Source organism: Ovis canadensis, chromosome 11 (genome assembly GCF_042477335.2).
Source record: "Ovis canadensis isolate MfBH-ARS-UI-01 breed Bighorn chromosome 11, ARS-UI_OviCan_v2, whole genome shotgun sequence".
Classification (NCBI taxonomy): Eukaryota; Metazoa; Chordata; class Mammalia; order Artiodactyla; family Bovidae; genus Ovis; species Ovis canadensis.
This window is the reverse complement of record NC_091255.1, coordinates 29,064,518-29,086,893: the sequence shown is the minus strand read 5'-3', so window position 1 is coordinate 29,086,893 and position 22,376 is coordinate 29,064,518. Positions and strand designations below refer to the sequence as shown.

General features: G+C 58.7%; 1 protein-coding gene across 13 annotated transcripts in view; it reads left to right on the top strand.

Moving 5' to 3' along the window:
- MYO18A (myosin XVIIIA) overlaps positions 1-22,376 on the top strand; it is a 101,622-nt gene that overhangs the window by 42,516 nt on the left and 36,730 nt on the right. For 7 of the 13 annotated variants that reach the window (XM_069602980.1, XM_069602975.1, XM_069602979.1 and 4 more), the window contains 12 exons: positions 12,805-12,895; positions 13,087-13,193; positions 13,317-13,493; positions 13,840-14,053; positions 14,450-14,592; positions 15,150-15,250; positions 15,952-16,015; positions 16,245-16,389; positions 18,844-19,020; positions 19,199-19,289; positions 19,511-19,703; positions 20,537-20,623. In XM_069602980.1, the coding sequence (XP_069459081.1) occupies positions 12,805-12,895; positions 13,087-13,193; positions 13,317-13,493; positions 13,840-14,053; positions 14,450-14,592; positions 15,150-15,250; positions 15,952-16,015; positions 16,245-16,389; positions 18,844-19,020; positions 19,199-19,289; positions 19,511-19,703; positions 20,537-20,623 (1,590 nt within the window). Of the gene's footprint in view, positions 1-1,523; positions 1,636-3,938; positions 3,998-6,543; positions 7,189-9,296; positions 9,375-10,594; positions 10,631-10,668; positions 10,730-12,804; positions 12,896-13,086; positions 13,194-13,316; positions 13,494-13,839; positions 14,054-14,449; positions 14,593-15,149; positions 15,251-15,951; positions 16,016-16,244; positions 16,390-18,843; positions 19,021-19,198; positions 19,290-19,510; positions 19,704-20,536; positions 20,624-22,376 lie in introns of those variants that run through there. The other 6 variants (XM_069602984.1, XM_069602982.1, XM_069602974.1 and 3 more) reach the window with 4 other exon arrangements.

Genomic DNA, 22,376 nt, shown 5'->3' with positions numbered 1-22,376 from the left:
CCCACCATCTTTGGGACTGCATTCCTTACCTGTTCTCTGTGGGACAAAGACAGGTATTTCTTGATTCTAATTTTAGTTAAAATCTAGTGATAAGGAAGAGAGGAAAAGATCTGGGCACTTGAGCACAGAAGCCACAGAAAGAATTCCTCCAGGGAAGAGCCTACGTCTGTGGTCGGAAGGATGCTCCTGAGGAGCAGCTGACGAGGAGGCTGACGGGCTCCTCTCTGCACACACAGGAGAGCTGGAGCAAGGCATCAGAGGACGAGTCAGTGAATTAAACAAGCCAACTTACAGTCTAGAATATAAGCTGACAGTAGAGTAGAAGCTTCCGTGGTGGCTCAGTGGTCAAGAATCTGCCTGCCCATTCAGGAGATGAGAGTTTGAGCCCTGGAAGATCCCCTGGAGAGGGAAATGGCAACCCACTCCAGTATTCTTACCTGGAGAATCCCATGGACAGAGGAGCCTGGTGGGCTACAGCCCATGGGGTCGCATAGGAATTGGACATAGCTTAGCCACTAAACAGCAACAAATAGGATAGAAACATCAGCAAAGCAAATTAAAAATAATTCACTGAAAACAAAATATTCTCTCTCTCTCTCTTTTTTTTTTTGCTATGAATCCATGATAAGTAAGAATAAGAGTGATGGGCTTCCCTGGTGGCTCAGTGGTAAAGAATCTGCCTGCAGTGTAGGAGATGCAGGTTCAGCCCTGAGTTGGGAAGATCCCCCAGAGAAGGAAGTGGCAACCCACTCCAGTATTCTTGCCTGGGAAGTCCCATGGACAGAGGAGCCTGGCGGGCTACAGTCCATGGGGTTGCAAAGAGTCAAACATGACTTAGTGACTCAACAACAACAAGAATAAGAATGAACCAGTTTAAACTCCGCTGACTTGAACAGATTCTTGAGATGACACCTCTCCCTGGGCTGAGGCAGATTCCACCTGTTGAGTTTCGAGAGGACCCGCTCTGGTTTCTAACCCCCAGAAGGGGCAGCTGTGTTGTTCCCCAGGCCTCCTACCCTTGGAAGGTGCTGGTGAGTTGGAGATAAAAGGCAAAGCCACAGGAGTCCTAGTCCTTCCTTAATCTCCTCCTGGTTCCCAGGCCTGCAGGTTCACTGAATTAAGAGCTTGCATGAAAATCCCATAGACTGAGGAGCCTGGCGGGTTACAATCCATGAGTTATCATTGCAAAGAGCTGGACACGACTGAGCGTGCATGCACGTGCCTGTCCGCACCCCAACTCCTAGGGCACCAGACCTAGAAAAGACTTTAGCCACTGTCTGGACCAGCCCATCCCCTGATTCCACGGAGAGGCCAGAGAGGTGAAGCGGCTTCTTCAAGGACACACAGCTGCCCAGGGCAGGAAGGTCGCGGTCCTGTACCTCACTTTGTCTTCTCTTTCCTCTAATCTTTTACTCCTTATTCCTTCTCTGACCTTTGGAGCTTCGTAACCCTTCCCCCTCCACTCCATTCTTCCCTTTCCCTGTGGCCCACAGTCTTTGTCCCGGCAGGTCCTGGTCTTTAGGAAGACGCCGAGCCCCTGAGAGAGCCTGCCCCCGTTTCTTCTCTGACCCAGGGTGTGGGCTGTTTTCGGCACCATGGCCTTTTCATCAAGGTTTGCCTTCTGGGAGCAAAAGGAAAGTTACACTTCAAAATCGTTGTGCTTTTTCCCTCTGTGCTTGGCATGGCGTGTGCAGGCAGGAGACTGGCTGGTGGGAGAGGGAGCTTTGGGACCTGGCAATGGACTGGGGCATGTGTATTGGGGGGTTGGGTAGAAGGACCAGGGGCACTGTGAACTCCCTCTTCTTGCCTGGATGGGCTCTTCTGCTGGGTCATGCTCCTCCCCAAGCTCCACCTCTGGTAAGCTGAGCTGCCTTTTGTCCCACGGGTGCCCCTCCAAGTTAACCCCTCATGCCCTCTGCACCCTGCGGCTGCTCTGACTCACCCCCGGGTACTTGAGCTGCTGTGAAGGGACCACTGGGAATGGCTTTGGCTCTGAGGCCTCAGAACTGGGTCTCCCCAAGTCTGGGGTCTGTGATGGGGAGGGTGAGAAGGAGCCAGGAGTGGAGAGCCAGGCCAGTTGACTGCCTGGGGCCAGAGGGTGATTCTGGCTGCAGACCTGCGCGTGCCTTTGTGCTGTGCACAGTCCCCAGCTGGGCAATGACCTCCAGCAGACAGAACCCTCTGGTGGGGGAGGGGCGGTGAGTCAGCCTCAGGCTAAATCCAGACCTGAGCTCAGAGCTGGGTCTGGTGTCACAGCCATCTCAGGGGGCTGCCATGCCTCACCACTTGGGAAAGACCCTTGGGGCCCTAAGCTTGAGCCACCCAGAAGGAGGACAGACTTGGAGCTGGCGAAGGACACTGAGTGGACTTGGAGTCTGGGCCATCGCTGGGCCCGAGCTAACAGCACTGCGTGCCGTAATGAGTGTGTCTGGGTGGTGTGTGAACACTCGCTGACCCTCTAACCTGTGTGCCCGGGAACTAATGCACGGTGTGATGGGGGATGGGCGGCGTGGGCCTTTGCGGGGGCGTCAGATGCAGACCTAGACTCTCCTTCCTTTCCTCTCCACCAGGCCCTGTCTGCCTGTTCTCTGCTCCAGTCCCAAATTTCTAAAGTCGTGGAGTCCCCTCTGATGAATAATGGCCTTTTCCCCTCTGTCCATGGCAGTGTGAACTCACTTTGAAGCTTGAGCCCACTGAAAATAGCTCTATGGGCTATTAGCTTTAAAACTGTGGCAGCCATCACGCTGGTCAGTGCCCCCAGGCATTGCTAATTAGAGCTCAAAATCAGCCATGGACCCTGGCTACACAAGGAGAGTCCCCATGGGTGGATAATTAAAATGATTCTGGATGCGTTTCTAAGGATCTTTTCCTTTAGGAAACAAGGACTGCTTCCCATGCTCCTGTCTCTGGTGAAGACCTGTCTTTTTCCTCTAGTCCTAAGTGACTGGGGGAAAAAGAGAAATGAAAGCCACTGGGACTGCCTGAGCTTTTGAAGGGAGGGATGCTAGTGAGCGGGAGAGGAAAAGCCTCACCCAGACCAGAGGCCTGGCCCTCTGGGTCTGTTCTGAGCCAGGCTCTGAGCTGAAAGAACCATCAGAGCAGCCATAGTGTCTGTTCTTTTCCCAGATACGTTACGGTCACTGCCGTCTGCCCCTGACTCTGCTCCTCCTCTCTAACTCAGGCCAGCCAGCTTCCAGGCCAGGCACAGACCCCAGAGCCCAGGCATCTTTCCTCCTTTCCCCTCCTCCACCCCTCCCAACCTTGGGGTTGCCTCCCTCAACTGCATGGTTGGCAGAGTTCTGTGGGTCTGATGTTGGGAAGATATCTGGTCTCCTAAATTCCTGCCTCTGCCCAGCTTCCTGTCTCCAGCCAGAGCTCGGCTGGCTGGTGGGGAAGGCATGCAGACTCTGTGCTGGGGAAATCATACTGACCTGGAAGCCAGCCTCATTGGGCCGCCTATTCACTCCACACTGAGCTCTGCAGGCCCCATACACAGGGGTCCTTCCCCCGCCTCAGTCCCAGGGTCAGGGGGCTCTTGTTCAGACCACCTCCTGTTTGAGCTGGGAATGGCTCTTGTAGTTCAGCCTGAGTTGAACTCGCTGGACGCTTCCTATAAGCAAGGCCATGATGTCACTCTCATGGGTGGACCTCTGTAGGCAGCCCACGTGGGCCACATGGCTGGTCACTGAGGGCAAAGGATCCGTGGCTCTAACCCCCCGCAGAGATGCTTCATCCTTGAAGTTGTCCCTGGACAATCTTGGCCCCAGGGTAGGATAACTGTTGCCCAGGTCCAGAGCCCCAGGACTCCTAAGCACTCAGGAGCTCTGCCTCTAAGGAGGGAGCGACAGCTTGGATATTTACTTCCTGTGCTTTCACTGCCGGGTCTCCCCACTCTGACCTCTGACTTGCCTGTGACTTCTTCTGTCTGCTCCCTCAGGTTAAAGAGGAGGACAAAGCTCTCCCGAAGCCTGGCCCTCCTGCCAAAGAGGAAGGGGCTGTAAGTGGTTCTCCCAGACCCGTGTGTGTGTGTGTGTGTGTGTGTGTGTGTGTGTGAAGTGAGTAAGTGCATGAGGTGTGTGTGTGTGTGTGTAAGTGAGTGAGTGAGTGAGTTGTGTGTGTGTGTGTGTGAGAGAGAGAGAGAGGAAGTGAGTGAGTGAGTGAGTTGTGTGTCCAGGCGGGCTGTGTCTGGGAGGCAGTTCCGTGGAGCCGGCAGGCCTGCTAGCATGCCCCTTCTCGTGTGGGGTGGCTAGAGGGAAGGCCACTAAAGTGATGGGAAGAACAGCAAATGTGATGCCAACCTGGGGTGTGTGAAGGAGATGGCAGTGCCAGGCATTTTGGGGACCTCTCCCTAACTCCCCTCTCCTTCATTCCTTCCTATTGTCCTGGTTTCCCAAACTCTCTGGGGCTGGAGAGGCACGGGTGGGATCTCTCTTAGGTGGGCGAGCGTCACATGAGAGCTCAGCTGTTGGGATTCCGCGTCCTGCTCTGATGGCACAAGACAAGGTGGGGAGGGACCTCACTGCAGCTGCTGCCGTCTCTTCCCAAGACCCCGTCAGCTGCTCGGTGCGGGCAACCCGGAGGCAGCCGCCAGCCACCCGGTGCCGTAACCCCCACCAGTCATTCTGCCTTGGGACAGAGGCAGATAAAGGGACAGTGACCCTGAATAAAGCTGGACACTTTTAAGGCAAGAGGGGAGAGAGTTGTACAGCAGCCGGGTCCAGAGATGTGCAGTTAGGCGAAGGCTGCTGTTGGCCCAGCGGGCAGGAGGGCCCAGGGCTCTGGGACTGCTGGGTCATGGAACAGATCCAAACTTCATTACCCCAGAAGGTGCCTGCCCTCCCCCCGCCCCCCTTCCTTGGGTGGAGATTTGATTAGCCAGGAGTTAACGGCTTCTACCTGATCTGTAAGCAGTCCTGCAAGGCCAGGGTGATTTCAAAGGGATGTTTGAGATCTGTGAGGGAGGGGCCTTAGAGCATGCCAGCTCTGGAGGGAGAATTAGATGTAAAGAGCTTAAAAGACTGCCTGGCACCTAATAAGCTCCGTATGATGTTAGCAGTTACTAGCATCATCACTGTGATCATCAGCTTCAGTTAGAGGGTGTGGGAGGAAAGCCAGAAGGGAGTGGAGCGTGGGACGTGGGACCCAGCAGTAGGGGTCACATCAGCTCTGCAGGGCCCTATATGCCACTGAACACTCAACCCAAGAGCTTGAGGAGGAGGCCCCTTTACGGCCTCCCTTCCCCTTCCCCACCCCTGCAGCAAGGCCACCCCTGCCGCTGAGGCTTGGGCTGAGGTCACTTGGCTCAGCTCTGCTCAGGACATGGGTCTCAGTCCACACACGGCAGCCAGAGGTCTGTCCACGTCTCTGAGCGCCTTCCTGTATATCAGCAGAGTGTCTGCCAGCCCCTCTCAGAGCCTGGTACCCAGGAACAGCCTAGAACCAAGGTCTGGGAGAACAAGGACTCAAGCACATCTCATGAATGGCAGGGGCTTACCTGACCAGCAAGGGACCCCCAGACTGACCTGGCTACCCCAGGCAGGGTGGCTGTCTTTGCAGGAGGCTGCCCTGCCATACTAGCCAGCCTGGTCTGCCCTGCCCAGTGGCAACCCCTGGGGACCACAAACTGTCCCCACCAGGCAGAATGTCACAGCGTCTCCCGGGGACTCCTGGGTGCCCAGAAGTGGGCTGAGCCAGGGCCCCAGCTCTGAGCAGAGCGGAGCTGTGGTTGCTTGAGTGCTTAACCCTTTGAGTGCCGCAGCTGCCCCCTCTTCCTCCTGTTATTCCGCACGCACACTCTGGGTGTCAGGAGGTCTCCAGCCCTTGAGAGGTTTGCACAAGGAAAACGGCAGGGAGAGTGACAGAAAGCAGCCTGGGGTGGAAGCTTCCTGGGCCAGCACTGGTTTTCCGCAGCCCTGGAGAGCTCGGGTGAGGAGTGGATGGTGGCCACAGACCAGAGGAGTCAGGAGGGAAAAGGCTTGGCATGTCTGAGGGCTAAGAATTCCTTCCTGGCTGTGGTTTTCACTGGGATGGGCAGGCTCCGGCGCTGACTGCTGAGAAAGCCAGGTCATAGGAGGACCACAGAGGCAGGAAGGCCCAGAGGTAGGCACAAGATTTAATGGTAGGAATGGGTGTTTGGCCTCACTGTGCTGCCTATCTGCTGTGTTTGGTCTGTGAGGGAGTGGGCTTCCCTGGATCCGAGCTTGATTGCTGTCCTGATATAAGCCCGTATTGCTGGGGTGCCTCCTGGGCCTTTGGAAATCCTGTGCCGGCTTCTCAAAGCTCAGCCTGGAGATGGACAGCAGGTGGCCTACCTGTGCTCTGTGGGAGAGAGAAGCCAAACTCTTCAGTGCAATTGTTCTATCTGAAGGATAGAACGGGGGCTTCCTGGGGCGGCCTCTTGGAGCTTGTGTTGTCTGTTGAATGAATGGAAGGTCTCCGTGACCAGGTGTGAGGGCACGCCTCTTACTTCCAAATTCCTCTGGGTAGGGTGGGCAGGGACACAGGGCCTGCTGCTAATGTCTTCCTGTATTTGTGTGACTGTAGCCAGAGGGCAGCTCAAAGGGCAGCAGTGGCCCATCTAAGAGTCCTCAGCCTTCCACCAGCCCTGTGCCCTCCGAGCCTCCCCAGAGAGCCAAGAGCCCCGCTTCCACCCCAGCCATGAACGGCCCGGCGGCTACCTCAGCAGATGGCCCCAGCGAGGAGGCCCAGGGCCTGTCCCGGAAGAGGGTGGCGAACGCAGTGAGGAAGGTGGTGAGCAGGGTGCTGCCTGGTGAGGAGCCTGGGAGCGCCAAGGAGCCTCCGGGCAGAGGGGTCCGATCCCCTGAGCACCCGGCTCGAGGCAAAAAAGGAGAAAAGGCAGCCCCTGGCCCCAAGCCGCCACCCCCACCTGCCCCTCCTCCTCCACCTAAGCCTGAAGCGAAGAAGGAGGTGCCCAAGGACGAGCTCTCTGTGGGCCTGCGGAGCCTGATGTCCCGGGGCCGGGGCAAGGACCACAAGCTGCGGGGCAGGCAGTCTCCTGGGAAGGCGGAGAAGCCCTCCTCCAGCCAGGAGCCAGGCTCCTCGGGGAAACCAGGCTCCCCGGCCCCACCGGAAGAGCTGGCGGACCCAGGCTCCGCTGGCCCGAACCTCAAGTCGAACCTCACTGGATTGCAGCCGAACAAGTCAGCAGTCCCTGATGCGCAGCAGGAGGTACCCGAGTGTGTCACTAACCGCCCGGTCCCCTCACTGTCCTCGACGGAGGGCTGGCAGTCAGCTTCCCCAGGCTCTTTTGCACAAGCCCCGCATGACTGCAAAGAAGCTGGGCCCGGGCCACGTGCCGATGGCAGGGCTGCATGGCTTTCCTTTATTGAACGCCAGAACCCAGGGGCCCTGTTGACTGCATGGAGCTGCTCTTTTCTCGCTCTTGCGTGGGAGGCGGGGCCTGGCCCTGAGCCCCACACCGTGTCAGCAGGAGGCACCACATCCCAAGCTGCCCGTCAGAGTCTTAGCAGATACTGCGAGGGTAGAAAGAATTTCTGAGGTCAGGTGGCCTGTGCTCACACCTTGCCGCCAGCCCCTCACTCCTGCGGGCCCTCAGCATCTCGGAGCCTTCCGCTGTCGCTTGGGGTTCATATCGGTCTACCGTCTCTCCTCTGAAGCCCTTGGGGCCACAAGTATTTTGGAAATGAGTGATTTTTGTATTTGGGAGTGTCTAACGATGTACATAATGAGCAGCAACCCGTGACCAAGCACATTCTTTCCACGAGAAAACGATGACCCAGCTCAGTGGTAAAGAACCCACCTGCCAGGGCAGGAGAAACAGGTTCGATCCCTTAGTTGGTTCGATCCCTTCCCTGGAGAAGGAAATGGCAACCCACTCCAATATGCTGGCCTGGGAAATCCCATGGACAGAGGAGCCTGGCAGGCCACAGTCCACAGGGGTCGCAGAGAGTCGGCCACGACTGAGCACACAGTGGTGCTGATAACAGTGCTGTTGATGCCATCCCTGCCGTCACGGTTTCCTCAGGCCTGGGCAGCTGTCCCCTTCTGTCCCCTCTGGCAGCAGGACTCTTGAGGAACGCTAGGCCTGAGTGACAAAGGAGCACAGTGGGCCCCCCTTTGGATCTGGGGTTCCCATCTGTCCACAGTGTCCTCTGGGTGGGACAGGAAGCTGAGAGGCACAGTGGAGGGCTGAGGACGATCCATCCAGCCCCTTTCCCTGGAAGGTGATGCCTGCTTGGCTGGTCTTTGGGTTGGGGAGCATTTCTCCTCAAGCTTTGCCATTTTATGAACCCTTCTGGGGCCTCATGGGGTTGCATAGGGGAGTGGGGTACGTGCCAAGTTTCACTACTGCTTCTCTGTGCTCCTTCTGGCTGGAAGGGGACAGCTGGGGACGTGGGGGCAGGGTACTTCCTAAAGGCCTGTCCTGTCCCCCAGGCCATAGAGGCCTACCTCTGACTGCTACTTGCTAGGATTCCTAAGGTCCCAGACCCGCCTTGCTCCCCATTCCATTCTTCCTGGGCTTTGAAGAACTGAGAGGGGAGCAGCCGCAGCGCCCCCATCCCGCCTGGCCCACTCTGCCTCAGGGAAGTGCCGACCTGGCACACAGGAGTTGGCAGGGGCATTTTGGCTGGATGGGCTGGTCGTGAGTTGAACCACTAGCCCCTAAGGAGACCCTCCAAGGAGCCAGAGAGGGTCATATGCCTGGTCCTGGGCCGGCTGCCCTCCCTCTGGCTCTCTGGCCCCCTGCCTCTCTCTGGGGTGGAGTTGAGGCTGAGATGGGCCCTGACCTGGAGTTCAGCCATGTGTTTCCTGGGCCTGGGGTGGGGGCCAGAGGATGCATGGGAGAACGGGCCATCTAGGAGCTGAAAGGGTTAAGGTGGTGGAGAGAATTAACCCTAGAGCTCCCAGGCACCTTTTTTATTCTCATGGGTGTGTGCTAAGTTGCTTTAGTAATGTCCAACTCTTTGTGACCCCAGGGACTGTAGCCCACCAGGCTCCTCTGTCCATGGGATTCTCCAGGCAAGAATACTGGAGTGGGTTTCCACACCCTCCTCCAGGGGATCTTCCCAACCCAGGCATCAAACCTCTGTCTCCTACGACTCCTGCATTGCAGGCAGATTCTTCACCTTTGAGACAGCAAGGAAGCCCTTTTATTCTCATTTGATAGCTTAAAAGCTTAAAGTGGTGCTTTGCTTGCCTCACTGACCTTATTCCACTTACCCATGGGGGTCCCAGTGGCTTCCTGAGCTAGAAGCTTGGTGTGCTGTGCCCCTAACCTTCCCCGGGGCCAGGACTAATGGTGGTTTGACCTTTAGGCTGGAGCTGCCCCCGAGGTCTGGCTGAGCCCCGCAGAGGAGGCCCACCGGCGGCTCGAGAGGATCTTCACAGCTCCAGTAATGCTGCCTCTCACCTGTGGTTTTGAGTCTCTGGTCTCTTTGTGGGGGCTGCCAGCCAGACTGTGTGTGTCCAACCATGGAAGGGGGTCCCCCTGGTGGCCTGGAGGCCCGCACGTGGGCTTCCCATGTGAAGAAATGAGAGAAGGGCAGGGCGGGGGTCTGAGCACAGTGAGGTCTGTTCCTCCAGGGAACCCATGGGAGGGGCCCCTCTTGGCTGGAGATCCGTCCCGCTCCTCTGGCCCCAGTCTCTTGCCCCAGAGAGCCTGTCTCGGTGCCAGGACCTAGTGGGTGTGAGGCAGGGAGCAGTCACTCTCCTTTTTCGATCAAGCCCTGATTCTCCAGACCCAAGTGGGGCTCTGAACTCCTTGCCCATTTCTCACAGGCAAGGTCCAAGGCCAGGCGGCCTCCCCTTCGTTTCTAGAAAGGCCCTGGAGTAACCAGACTGAGATGGGGAGGTGGAGGCTGGCCGCAGGCTCTGGACACAGTCTGTGGTCCTTGGGCAGCTGGCAGGTGCACCTGGATAGGTGCAGCCTCTGCGTGCCGTGGGGCAGGAATGCCGTGGGGCGGGAGTGTGGCGGGGGTGCCGTGGGGCGGGAATGCCGTGGGGCGGGAGTGCGGCGGGGGTGCCGTGGGACTTTGAAGAAGGGATCCTAGACATGGGGCTGCTGGTGGTCTTGTTTGATGAGCTACGCAGAGGTGACAGCTCTGAAAGACCGCCCTTGGCGTGGGGAGTGGCACCCTCGGGTGGGTGTTTGGAGGCGAGGGACAGCCTGTGCTGGCGTCTCGTGGCTACAGGGGAGCTAGGCTGGGCAGTTCCCAGGAGATCGGGCCACAGGCTCCCAGGGGCCTCGGGCCCTGCGGTGGTGAGGTGGCCTGGCCTAACAACACAGAAGAGGAGGTTGTTGGAGTGTAGACTAGATGGCCAGCCCAGGAGAGACTGTGGCCAGAGGCAGGGAGGCTGCCACCTGCCACAGGGAACGACTTACCAGAGCATCTGCACTAAGGAGTCTGATGGTGACAAGTGTCTCTTCGCCACCCAGGGCCTCTCCTTACCTGGGTGCAATGCGCCTGCCCCGGCCAGCCCCCTCACCTCCTGGGGATGCGTCCCTCTTCCCCCCTACTTGGCCCGGGGTGCTTGCTGAAGGGGACACGTGGACAGCCTGCTTGTCTTCACCCCTCTTCTCTCTCTCTCTTTCTCCTTTGCCTGCCGCTGGTAGCTGGACCCTGGGGCCGCCTCTCCTGCCCACAGCCAGGTAGGGCACTCCTGCCCCCCTCAGGAGCCCTCCAGTGACCACCCGCCACCCCCAGCCTGTACCTGGGCTGGCGTCTGTGCTCGGGCCTCGTGCTGGAGTGTAAGGCCTCTTTCCCCTTCTGGCTCCCAGCTGGTATCTGGGGGGACCCCCCGGGGGAGGCGATGCCGGGAGCTGGGCATGGGGCCGCCACTCTGTGTCCAGCCCCAGAGGAGCGTCTAGGCCTCTGTGGCACGAGGTTCTCAGCCACTGAAGCCCAAGGGCCTGGCCAGAGTGTCGGTTCCTAGCTGTTTCAGTCCCTGCGGCCTCTGGGTGTGTGTCTTCGCTCAGTCGTGTCCGACTCTGTGTGACCCTGTGGATTGTAGCCCTCCAAGCTCCTCTGTCCATGGGATTCTCCAGGCAAGAATACTGGAGTGGGTTGCCATGCCTTCCTCCGGGGCATCTTCCCGACCCAGGGATCAAACCCGAGTCTCCTGTGGCTCCAGCTCTGGGTGGAGAAAGCTTTCCTGAATCTCTACCCGGCGCCCCCCACCACCTCCGCCCCCCTGGCCTCCGCCCCCACCCCCCACCGCCGGCCTCTAGAGCCTGAAAAAGCACCTCCTCTGTCTCCCCCTGCTGGCCAGTGTGGGAACCTCTCTTCAGGTTAGCTTTAAAGGAGTTAGTTGAGTTAGTTAGAGCCCCTTATCCTTTGATGTCATTAGTCACCAAACATCTGACTCCTACAACGTGCCCATTCAAGACAAAGGTTTCCCCTATCTCATGATTTCTCTTTAAGTAATTTTGTTTTATAAAGCCAATCTTTTTCAAATATAAATATCTAGCCTTTTTAAAAGATGTCTTATTTAAACGGTGGCAGCCCCATGAAGGTGATCCTCCTGTTTGAGGGGTAATTTCACCCGTCCACAATGTGCAGAGTCTAGAGACCACTGTGTTAGCCATCCTTCTGACCCTATAGCCCTGGAGGGATGAAGCGAGGGAGAGGGAGTGATCTGAAGCTGGAATCCACCCTGGGAGTAGGACACAGATCTTTTTCTTTCAGCTCCAAGAAATGTAATAGAGAACACACTTATTGTTTTTATCTGTTCTTGTCCTTTGTGACCCCTCACCTAGAGGATCAGTGTTACAGAGCAGTGTCTATACGTTGGCCCCAGGCCTTGTGAGGATGGGGGACTCTAAGGGACTAATAATACCTCTGAGCTGGGGACCCCCAGAGAGCTGGGAGTTAGGGCTAGTTTGAGGACTGCTCATGCCCTGGGGGGGGGTGACCATTTCCCCACGAGGCCACTGGATGAACCCTGCTGCCCTTTCACCCACAAGACAAAAGGACCCTGATGGGCCTTGAGGGCTGAGCCCCTCTCCCATTTGCCCAGCTCCCCCAGGCACCATTTCTGCCCAGCTCAAGTCATCTTAGGGGGTGCCAGGTTTGGCAGCCCCACATTATGACAGTGCCCATAAATGCTTCTTTCTGACTGGTGACCACCTGGGCCTCCAGGTGCTCCCCACCCCTTTATACCCATGTCCATGCCCATTCGTGTGGAATGCATGTTTCTTCCTGCATTTGACAGAGCAGTGCTGCCCCGCCCCCGCCTCATGTCCCCGGCCATGCCGCTTCATGCCCTTGTATGGCCTCAGCACGTCCATATGGTTCTGGGCCCCTTCAGGGAGGTGTGGAGGGGGCACAGTAGGCGGGCATCTGCATCTGAACACAGCCCCTGCCAGGAGAGCATCCTCTGGAGGGAAGGTCAGGGACAAGGCTAGGACTCCAGACCTTCCCATCAGTTTGCACTGAGTCCCCGGGGGACATTCTCAGATTTAAGGACATGCCTTTTCCCCGCTTGGTGAAGAAGGGACTGTCAGGTGGATGATGGAGAAGCTGGGCCTGTGAGGTCACAGCAGCTGCAGCCCAGGGTAAAGGCTGGGGCCGCAGAATACAGACAGTCCAGGCTTCGCGGGGAGGGGACAGGAGGGCGGCTGGTGATTTGCTCTCCTGGGATCTGCTGTCTCCTGGGCACATCCACCATGTGTCCCTGTCTTTCTTCTCTGACATCTCTAATGTCTCTCGTCCCCCTCGCCCAGTGGCTCATCCGGAAGCCCCTCCTGTCACGCATCTCCCCTCCCGCTGTCCCTGCATGCTTTCCAGAACAGGCTCCGACTCTCTGTCCTTCCCCTCCCTCCAGCAGGTGAAGACAGAAGAGCAGATCGCAGCCGAGGAAGCCTGGTATGAGACAGAGAAGGTGTGGCTTGTCCATAAGGATGGCTTCTCGCTAGGTGAGTCTGGGGAGGCCCAGGGGGCAGGTGCCTGGGCCCCTCTGGTTTCAGGACTAGGCGGCTGGTGGGCCTCTGGGTCTGGCCAGGGCTGGGTGGTGCATGGGGAGAAGGCGGGGCCGTGAAAGCCCCAGAGAGGACTGCTGTGGCTTCCCAGGCCCATGTCTGTCTGTCTGTCTGTCTCTGCTCTGCAGCCACTCAGCTCAAATCCAAGGAGCTCAGCCTGCCCGAGGGGAAGGTGCGCGTGAAGCTGGGCCACGATGGGGCCGTCCTGGACGTGGATGAGGAGGACGTGGAGAAGGTTTGTGGGAGGCGGGTGGAGGGCACCAGAGGGGCGCCCTGCCGGGCTGGGCAGGCTGTCTGCTGGCATGGCCAACCAGATCTGCTGCTTCTTCGGCGCCCACCTGTCTGTCCCATCCTGCAGGCCAATGCTCCCTCCTGCGACCGTCTGGAGGATCTGGCCTCGTTGGTGTACCTCAACGAGTCTAGCGTCCTGCACACTCTGCGCCAGCGCTACGGTGCCAGCCTGCTGCACACATACGCCGGCCCCAGCCTGCTGGTCCTCAGTCCCCGAGGGGCCCCGGCCGTGTACTCGGAGAAGGTGCGGCCCCACAGACCCACCACCCTCTACCTCCCCGCGTCGCCCACCTTCCCCGGCCCTGCCTCTTCCACTTGGCATCCCACAGGGCTCTTGTCCACACTCACAGTGACCTTGGGGACAGGAGTCACTTCAAGGGATGGGGACAGAAGCCGCACCACCACCACCACCTCGCATAGAGGCCGGGACTTGACTATATCTGCACTTCCATATATGACCTTAGCCTCCGAACTTTCTGGCTCCTCTGGAGTGAAAAGCCCAGAAAGGTGTGGGTCTCGGGGGTGAGGGCTGTCCACATGGGGCCAGCTAAGAGCGCCCACCCCTTCTTTCCATCCCTCTCACACCCCAGGTGATGCACATGTTCAAGGGGTGTCGGCGGGAGGACATGGCCCCGCACATCTACGCAGTAGCCCAGACCGCCTACAGGGCGATGCTTATGAGCCGTCAGGACCAGTCCATCATCCTCCTGGGCAGCAGTGGCAGTGGCAAGACCACCAGCTGCCAGCATCTGGTGCAATATTTGGCCACCATTGCAGGCACCAGCGGGAACAAGGTGTTCTCTGGTGAGGCAGAGGCAACCGGGGAAACAGAATGGACTGGAGGGGGCGGGGAAGGACCGGAGAGGGGGTGGAGCTGGATAGGGGGCGGGGCTGGAGAGGGGGTGGAGCTGGATAGGGGCGGGGTAGGGCCGGAGAGGGGTGGAGCTGGATAGGGGGCGGGGCTGGAGAGGGGTTGGGGATGGAGGCCCTGCCAAGACACCAGCTCTTTTCCCCCCTGGGCCTCTCTGTGTCCTCAAAACCCCTCTGTCCCCAGCAGTTCTGGTGTGAGTAACTGAGCCTTTGGGTACTAGGGGAGCAGCTACGGGCTGGGCCTCCGATTCTGCCTGGGCCTCTGGAGCCTGTGGCTGGGGGCGAGCAGCGCCTGGCCCTCCTGACAGCCCCGGGGCCTGTTTTCTGCAGTGGACAAGTGGCAGGCTCTGTCCACCCTCCTGGAGGCCTTTGGGAATAGCCCCACCGTCATGAACGGCAACGCCACCCGCTTCTCCCAGATCCTCTCCCTGGACTTTGACCAGGCTGGCCAGGTGGCCTCCGCCTCTGTTCAGGTGAGGGGCATGCAGGGTGGTAAGAGACTGGCTGCCTGGTTTCCATGCCTAGAAAGCAGACTCTCTCCTGCGCCTCATTTTCCTGAGATTCTGCCCCAACGAAATGGACCCCAGCTCCAGCAGGGCTGTCCTGCTTTGCCCAGAGCCTCCACATTCTGCCCACCCGCTGTGCCTCCTGCCCTGGGTGGGGCATGGCTTGGCTTCCTGCCTATCCTGGGGTGGCCCACACCTTAGTTGCTCAGGGCCTTCTCTCAGCCTGATTGACCCATGCAGGACTGGCCTGTCAGTAAAGTAAGGCCCACCCTCTGAGGCTGGTTCCCTTCCGTGCTTGTGAAATAGCTCATCCCGAGTGCCTGGTTCCCCTGGCGGCTGGGTTGGGTGGCAGGGCATGTGATCTTCCCCAGCTCTGGGGTCTGACACGCTTGCCTATGAGGTGATCTGACCTCTGGTTGAGCTCCTGGAGAATAAGATGCAGCTGCTCGTTGCCACGGGCCTGGTTGGGGAAGCCTGACCTGGGCCTGCCCTCCAGCCCACATACCCTCTATGCTGTGCTGCAGACCATGCTTCTGGAAAAGCTGCGTGTGGCCCGACGTCCAGCCGGTGAGGCCACATTCAACATCTTCTACTACCTGCTGGCCTGTGGGGATGGCACCCTCAGGTGAGTGGGACAGAGGGCACTGGGAGGATGCTTTGGGCTCCCACCCACTGCCAGCTCCTGGGCTTTGCCCCCGATTGTATCCCATGCCAGTTGTTTATTTCATGGCTGCTATGTGTTAGGCTCTGAGCTAGGCCCTGGAGGTGATGAGCTGAATGAGCCATAGGCCTTGCCCAGCAGGAGCTCCCTGGCCTTGGACCCCCGGCCCCTGGCTATAGGTGAGGGGCACCATTGACACTTCAGCATTCCCAGGGCCTGGCTAGGATCTCTGCTCCCCATGACACCAGATCTGGAGAGGAAAGCACCCCAGGGTGCGGGTGGTCAGGGACTTGCTTGCAGTCCCATGGCTAGTGTGGGGCTGAGCTGGTGTTAGAGCCCACACAGGGGCCAAAGCCTAAGCCTTTTTTCCATTGCCCTCCACGCTGGCCCCCTTGCCTTGATGCTGGGTCCTCTGCCAGGCTCTTCCCTTTAGACCTTCAGGCTTGCTGTCTGTGTTCACTGAAAAAAGGATAAATGATAAGGCTGAGCAAGCAGCCCAGGGTGCTAGCCTCGCATCCGGGGCAGTTAGGAAAGGTGCCTGACGGGAGGGCATGGTGGAGAGACAGAACTGAGTCTGGAGGCAGAGTCTCTGCCTCCACCCTGGTGGGGAGATGGACTTGGTGTGGGGACCCAGCCCTGCACTGACGCCTCGTGTGTACCCCTAGGACAGAGCTCCACTTGAACCACTTGGCAGAGAACAATGTGTTTGGGATCGTGCCACTGGCCAAGGTGAGGGGCTTATGGCGAGGGTCGGGGGGTGCGGTGGTTGGCAGCCCGGAGCCTCGGAGTAGGAGAAGCTTCGGGTGGCCTGGAGTACCCCAGGGGAATAGCAAGAACCCGGCTCAGGCTGGGTGGCAGTACCCCAGCCTGGGCTGCCCTGAGGGCCTGGCAGCATGAGGATGGCTGAAGGGACACCCCATCTGAGATCCTCTGCCCATGTACCCATCCAACCCTGCAGCCTGAGGAGAAGCAGAAGGCGGCTCAGCAGTTCAGTAAGCTCCAGTCGGCCATGAAGGTGCTGGGCGTCTCCCCGGACGAACAGAAAGCCTGCTGGCTCATCCTGGCTGCCATCTACCACCTGGGGGCTGCAGGCGCCACCAAAGGTAACCCACCGTGGAGCCCAGCGGGCTGGCTGGTCACCCGGGAGAGTGGGTGGGCACCCGGCCTGCCCCCAGTTCATCTTCGCCCTGCACATACTTGCCTGTTATCAGACACCTCTCTCTGGCTTGTCCCTTCTCCCAGTCCCCCTCATCAGAACAGAAGCCTCTAAATACCCAGAGGAGCATCTCTGCCAGTGATGGCCAGAGGCCTGAGGTGGCAGTGGCCGGAAGTGCTGTGAACAGCAGGGGGCTTGGGAGTTTGGGGGCCCAGGGGAAAGACTAGGGCACGAACTCAGAGTAGCATGCCCCCCCCCCCCAGAATAACTCTCCTTCTGTTCCCTTCCTGACAGAGGCCCCTGAGGAGCAAGCGGGTAACTGACCTTGACCCCGACCAGGGGTGTAGGGGCCACTGTGCCCTGTCTTGGTGCTTGCCCTGGGCTCTCTCTGGGGACTGGGCTTTTTCTATCAGAGCAGAGGGCACTGGCCTGGGAGAAGCTCCAGGTTTGAGGGTAGAGAGGGTGCCTGTGGTCAGCGGGAGTTCTCAGAGCCCCAGGAACAGCTGCTTCTACGTGTTTTGTGTACAGATCCTGGAACCTCTCAGGATGCCCTCCCTGGGGCATAGATGGGGAAGGGTGTTTTGCTTCCTGGGGCTTCCCAAGGCCAGTTTCCCCTCAATCTTCCCTAGTCTTCACTGGTTTGGTATTTAAGTGCCTCTTCCTCTTGCATGTCAGGGTGGCGGCCACTAGGGGGCAGCAGGCGCCGTGGTATCGAATGGGCTGCAGCTTCAGCATTAGTGCTAGTGCTTGGGGTCTCACGAATGGCTGGAGCTTGGTTGTGGCTTGGTCTGCCTTGCTCCGAGATGATATGGATGGGCCGGCGCTCTGAGCGGCTCTTCACCCCTTTCTCCTCCGGTGTAGAGAAAGGGCTGCTGCTTCTGAATGGCACCTGGGGCACTGGCTTCATTTTCCTCTGGGATATGAAGGGCCCCAGGCTGTCAGCAGGAGTGAGGAAGCACTGGTGGGTGGGAGGGAGGGTGGATGCAGGAAAGAGCAGGCATCGTAAGGTAGGTACCTTATGATCCCAGCAGGTGGCATCCCTGGCAAAGAGGAAGCTGGCTCAGAGTTAAAGCTGTCTCCACACATGGATGGGCGGGTGGATGGCCGTATGGTTGTGTGTTGAGGACGTTCTTTCCCTCTGAGGAGGTGACATCCCAGGTTTCCTGTAGCCCTACTCAGTGCTGACTGCATGTGGAGAGCTCTGAGTGCGTCAGCACATGGACCTTGTTGAGCAGCGTCTGTTAGCTCTTCAGAGTTTCCAGGATTTGCTAGGGGTGTGTGTGTGTATGTGCAGGTGTGTGTATGTGTGGTAGAAAGTATTTGTGGGTCTCTTTCTGTGTGTGTCACTGTGATTATATCCATACAAATACTATGAGGCTGTGAATGTGTGCACATGTGTGTGTGTGTGTGTGTGTTTGTGTTTCTGAGTTTCTGAATGGGGGCTGTGTTCTCTGTCTGGCTCATCTTCACAAACCCCCACCCCCCACCAGGCCCTTCCCTGGGCCTGGCAGGCTCAGCTGATGACTGTTTGCTAACACGCTGTTTTTCTTTGCATGCTGCATGCTGGGTCCTTTGCCTTACAGAAGCTGCCGAAGGTAAAACCTTGTTTCTTGTTAGCGTTCCCTAATTGCCGCGATTAGACATGTGTTGGCTGAGGCGCGTCGTCCCAGTCCCCTGCGGCTCTTTCTTGCCTCCCCACTGTTGGGCCACAGTGGATATTTGAGATCTCCCCTGGTGGATGCCTGGGGTGAAGGGGAAGGGTCCTAGTGTGTCCACGGAGTGGGGGGGCGGGCGCCAGTACTCTTCTGATACCCTCACCACCACCAGGCACAGGCTGGTCTTGTGCTTTTCCCAGGTAGGCCGGCTCATCATCTGTCCTTCCCCACCACTGGCACCTGGAGCCAAGTCCTCTAAAGGGGCTTTCCCAGCTGTTGGGGAGCCCTCTGGTGGCTGCAGCATGGAGTTACCTCCTCTTTTTGGATCTGCTCATTCTCTCCAAGGGGCTTCCCTGGTGGCTCAGACAGTAAAGAATCTGCCAGCAATGCAGGAGGCTGGGGTTCAATCCCTAGGTGGGGAAGATTCCCCTGGAGAAGGAAATGGCAACCCACTCCAGTTTTCTTGCCTGGAGACTTCTACGGACAGAGGAGCCTGGAGGGGAGGGAGTCCATGGGGTCACAAAGAGTCGGAAATGCCACCCCTAAGAGACACAGGCAGCACTGGCAGCTGCTGGTTGTCCCTGTTATGCCTGAAGCCCTTGCTGATGTCGTCAGGGCTGAGTTTCTTCCTTCTAGAGGGTGCCTGTTCCCTATCGCTACGGGCGAGGGAGCCGAAGGGTACAGTGGTCATCAAGCAGCCTGAGGAAGGAGACCCAAGATGCTAGATTCTTTTTTCTACTTCACAGCTGGACGCAGGCAGTTTGCTCGCCACGAGTGGGCCCAGAAGGCTGCGTACCTGCTGGGCTGCAGCCTGGAAGAGCTCTCCTCAGCCATCTTCAAGCACCACCACCAGGGTGGCACCCTGCAGCGCTCCACGTCCTTCCGCCAGGGCCCCGAGGAGAGCAGCCTGGGTGACGGCACAGGTACCCGAGTCCCGTGTGGTCGGAGGCCGCTTCCAGGGTGCACTGCCATCTCCGGGTGGGCAGACTGTTGGGCGAACAGATGCTTCACCCTGCCTGGGCCTGGGTGGGGTGGGTAGGGAGCATGCCCAGGTATGGAGTCCCAGGGAGCAGGAGATAGAGCTGACTTTCTTGCCCACAGGCCCCAAACTGAGTGCACTGGAATGCTTGGAGGGCATGGCATCTGGCCTCTACAGCGAGCTCTTCACGCTTCTCATCTCCCTGGTGAATAGGTGGGTGCCAGGCACTCTCGGCTTCCTGGCCTGACAGAAGTAGGGTTGATGCCTTTTGTCTGTGGGGTCGCTGAGGCAGAGCCAGCCTCCACCAGCAGCTGAGTTCTCCCCTCGGGTCCTGGGCTCCTGGGCAGGGATGGGAATCGGGCTTAGGGCAGGGTGGGCTGCCTGGCCACCGGGGCACCGCCCTGGGGGGCTCTGACCCAGCTCTCCCCGAGCAGGGCTCTCAAGTCCAGCCAGCACTCGCTCTGCTCCGTGATGATTGTGGACACCCCAGGCTTCCAGAACCCTGAGCAGGGTGGGTCGGCCCGTGGGGCCTCCTTTGAGGAGCTGTGCCACAACTATGCCCAGGACCGGCTACAGAGGCTCTTCCACGAGCGGACCTTCATTCAGGAGTTGGAAAGATACAAGGAGGTAGCGCTTGACCTTGCCCCTGCCGCCTAGCGCCCCCCAGGCTCACCTGGCCCTGGCACACTTGGGGGTCGGGGGGCATCTGTGGGTGCAGCGGATTCCCCGCCGGCTGCTCCCTGCCCAGCTCTTCACTCTGACGCTTCTGTCCCCTGTGCTGTCTGAGCAGGAGGCATTTCCTGCCGAGGCTGCATCCTTTCTTGGTGGAGTTTGCTCTCCAAGAAGCCAAAGATGCTTGCAGGGTCCCTCCCTGGGGGCCCCTCTCTGCCCGCCTTCAAGGCCACCTGCCTTGGCCCATCTCCGGGCAGTTCCTGCCTCCATGTGTGTCTGGCCTGGCCTCCGCTGTCTCCTGATGTGTGAGGATGATGACTAATTATTAAGCCCTCCCCACCACCTCCATAAAAGGGTATCCCAGATGGGATCTGAGAATCCTACCTCACGTGGAGCTGAGTTGAATGAGCTGGGGAGTTTGGGGGGGGTGATATTTATCTTGGATGAGAGAAGATTCAGGAGGAAAATGATAGTTGTTCTTCAAGTGTTTCGAGGATGAGTATATGAAATCGAGAGTGGGCCAACTCCAGGTGGCCAGATGAGCGGGTGTGAGTAACAGGAATGTGTATGAGACTTTATCTCACTGTGAAGGAGGTGAGGAGAAGTTAACTGCCCAGAGACACAGTGCGGGGCCTTGAGAGGTGGTGAGCGTCCGTCAGGCAGGCTGCTGGAGCGTGCCTCCCGCTCTGATGGGACGTTGGACTTGCTCACCCCAGTGTCTCCCACCTGGCCTGCTCATAGGGCCGCTCATGGCCCCGTGCTCACTATCACCCCACCTTCCTTTCTAGGAGAACATCGAGCTGGCGTTTGACGACTTGGAGCCGGCCACAGATGACTCTGTGGCCGCCGTGGACCAGGCCTCCCATCAGTCCCTGGTAGGAGTTCCAGGGAGGGCCTGGGCTGGCCTTTATCACCCTTCCCATTCTTCTCCCTCGGCAGAGTCCTCCCCTTGTGAGCTGCTGCCTGCCAGTCGGAGGGGGCACTGTGGGCAGGTGGGGGATGGGGGCGTGCAGCAGTCAGGCCCGGATACCAAGCACTTTGCAGTTGTGTGCCTGCCCTCAGCTGTCAGCCGGTCTGGCCAGGGAAGGGACAGTGTGGCCTTTGGCCCTGGTGCCGTAGGGAGCTTCGCCCCTGGGTGTCTGAGCTCAGGCCCTGTCCCAGCTGTGCTTCAGGTATGTCTGTCAGGAGCCCTTGTACCACTTCCTCACGGGTGAGGGCCTGGCTGGACCCAGAGGACACAGTCATCCCCTCCCCTTGTCCCCGAGTACAGGAACAAGCAGGGCAAGGAGGTGGCATTCTGCAGAGCAGGGCAAGGAGGTGGCATTCTGGCTGAATACGGATACAGTATACAGATATAAAACCAAGGGGCTGTGTGGGTGTGAGCCCTCGCCCCTCATTCTGGGGATGGGCCTTGTCACCCGCTGGGCAAGCATCTTGGGCACCTTGCTGCCTGGGGGACTCGCTGGCCTGATGGGCACTTGGCGTTTGGCAGTCGTCTTCAGTTAGGGAAGCTTCATAAGGTGCTTGATTGAAGAACCGGCAATTTTGCCAGGTTGCTGATCTCCGTCCTCTGCTTGGATCCCACCTCCTTTCCCCCCTCTCTGTGGGAAGGCTCTGACCCAGGGGTGGTGCCCTGAGAGAACGAGTATTCATCCCCCTGGGAGAAGTGCTTAACGTGCCCAAGTCCCCCACCTCCCAGAGGAAGTTGGCTTTTCTTCCTGATACCTGGGCCCCCACCAAGGCCTCCCTCTAGTCTTTGCCCTTCCCAGGAGGTGGGCCAGTTGGCCCAGGGGACTTACGTGCAGCAGTGGGTCAGGTGGTGTGTTTGGATAGCACTTGGCGGTCCCTTCCTTCCTCTGACCTCCCTCACCTGATGGGCCTTGGCATCAGCAGCTGCACCTCCGGGCAAAGGAGCCCCTTGGTGCCCCGCCCGCCACTCGCCCCTCCAGTGGCTGCCTGCTCATTCCTGCCACACAGCTCCAGCTACTCTGTTGCCCACCTTCTGCTTCCTCCTAGCAGCACAGACCTCCTGGGCAGCTGGGGTCAAAGAAGGCACTTCTCTTACTTCTCTTGTCCCCAGTCCCTAGAGGCCAGCCAGAGTCCTTCCTGCCCAAGGAAGACCTGGGAACTGCATAGAAAAGGGACCCTCACACCTAGTTATTTGGTCTGTATGGGGAATTAGAAACAGAATTCAGTATTTCCACATTCTCTTGAAAAACTGGGGAATTTACCAACACTCTCAGGCCCACATTCTTCTAGGATGGCAGGTGGCTGCTGCTGAGTGCGGGCTGGTAGATGTGGGTACCTGCTCCCTGGTCACCCCAGCCCTGCCCATTTTAGCTGCCACATGCATTAAGTCAACCGTCTTAGGCTTTCGGCACTCAAGTTTATGACCCTGCAGTGACCCCACCCGCAGAGCTCCAGGCCCTGTGTTCTCCCCTCCTGGGGGGACCAGGGGTCACTCCACAACCGTCTCTTACCTCTTACTGACAGCCTTCTTTGGGCCAAGCTCTGTACTCAGAGCCTTACAGATCTGCCCTTTAAATGTGCCTGGAAGGTGATACCCAGAGAGTGCAGGCAACATGGGGCTCGCTCAAGCCCCCCTGACCTCCAGGTGCTGCAGGTGGA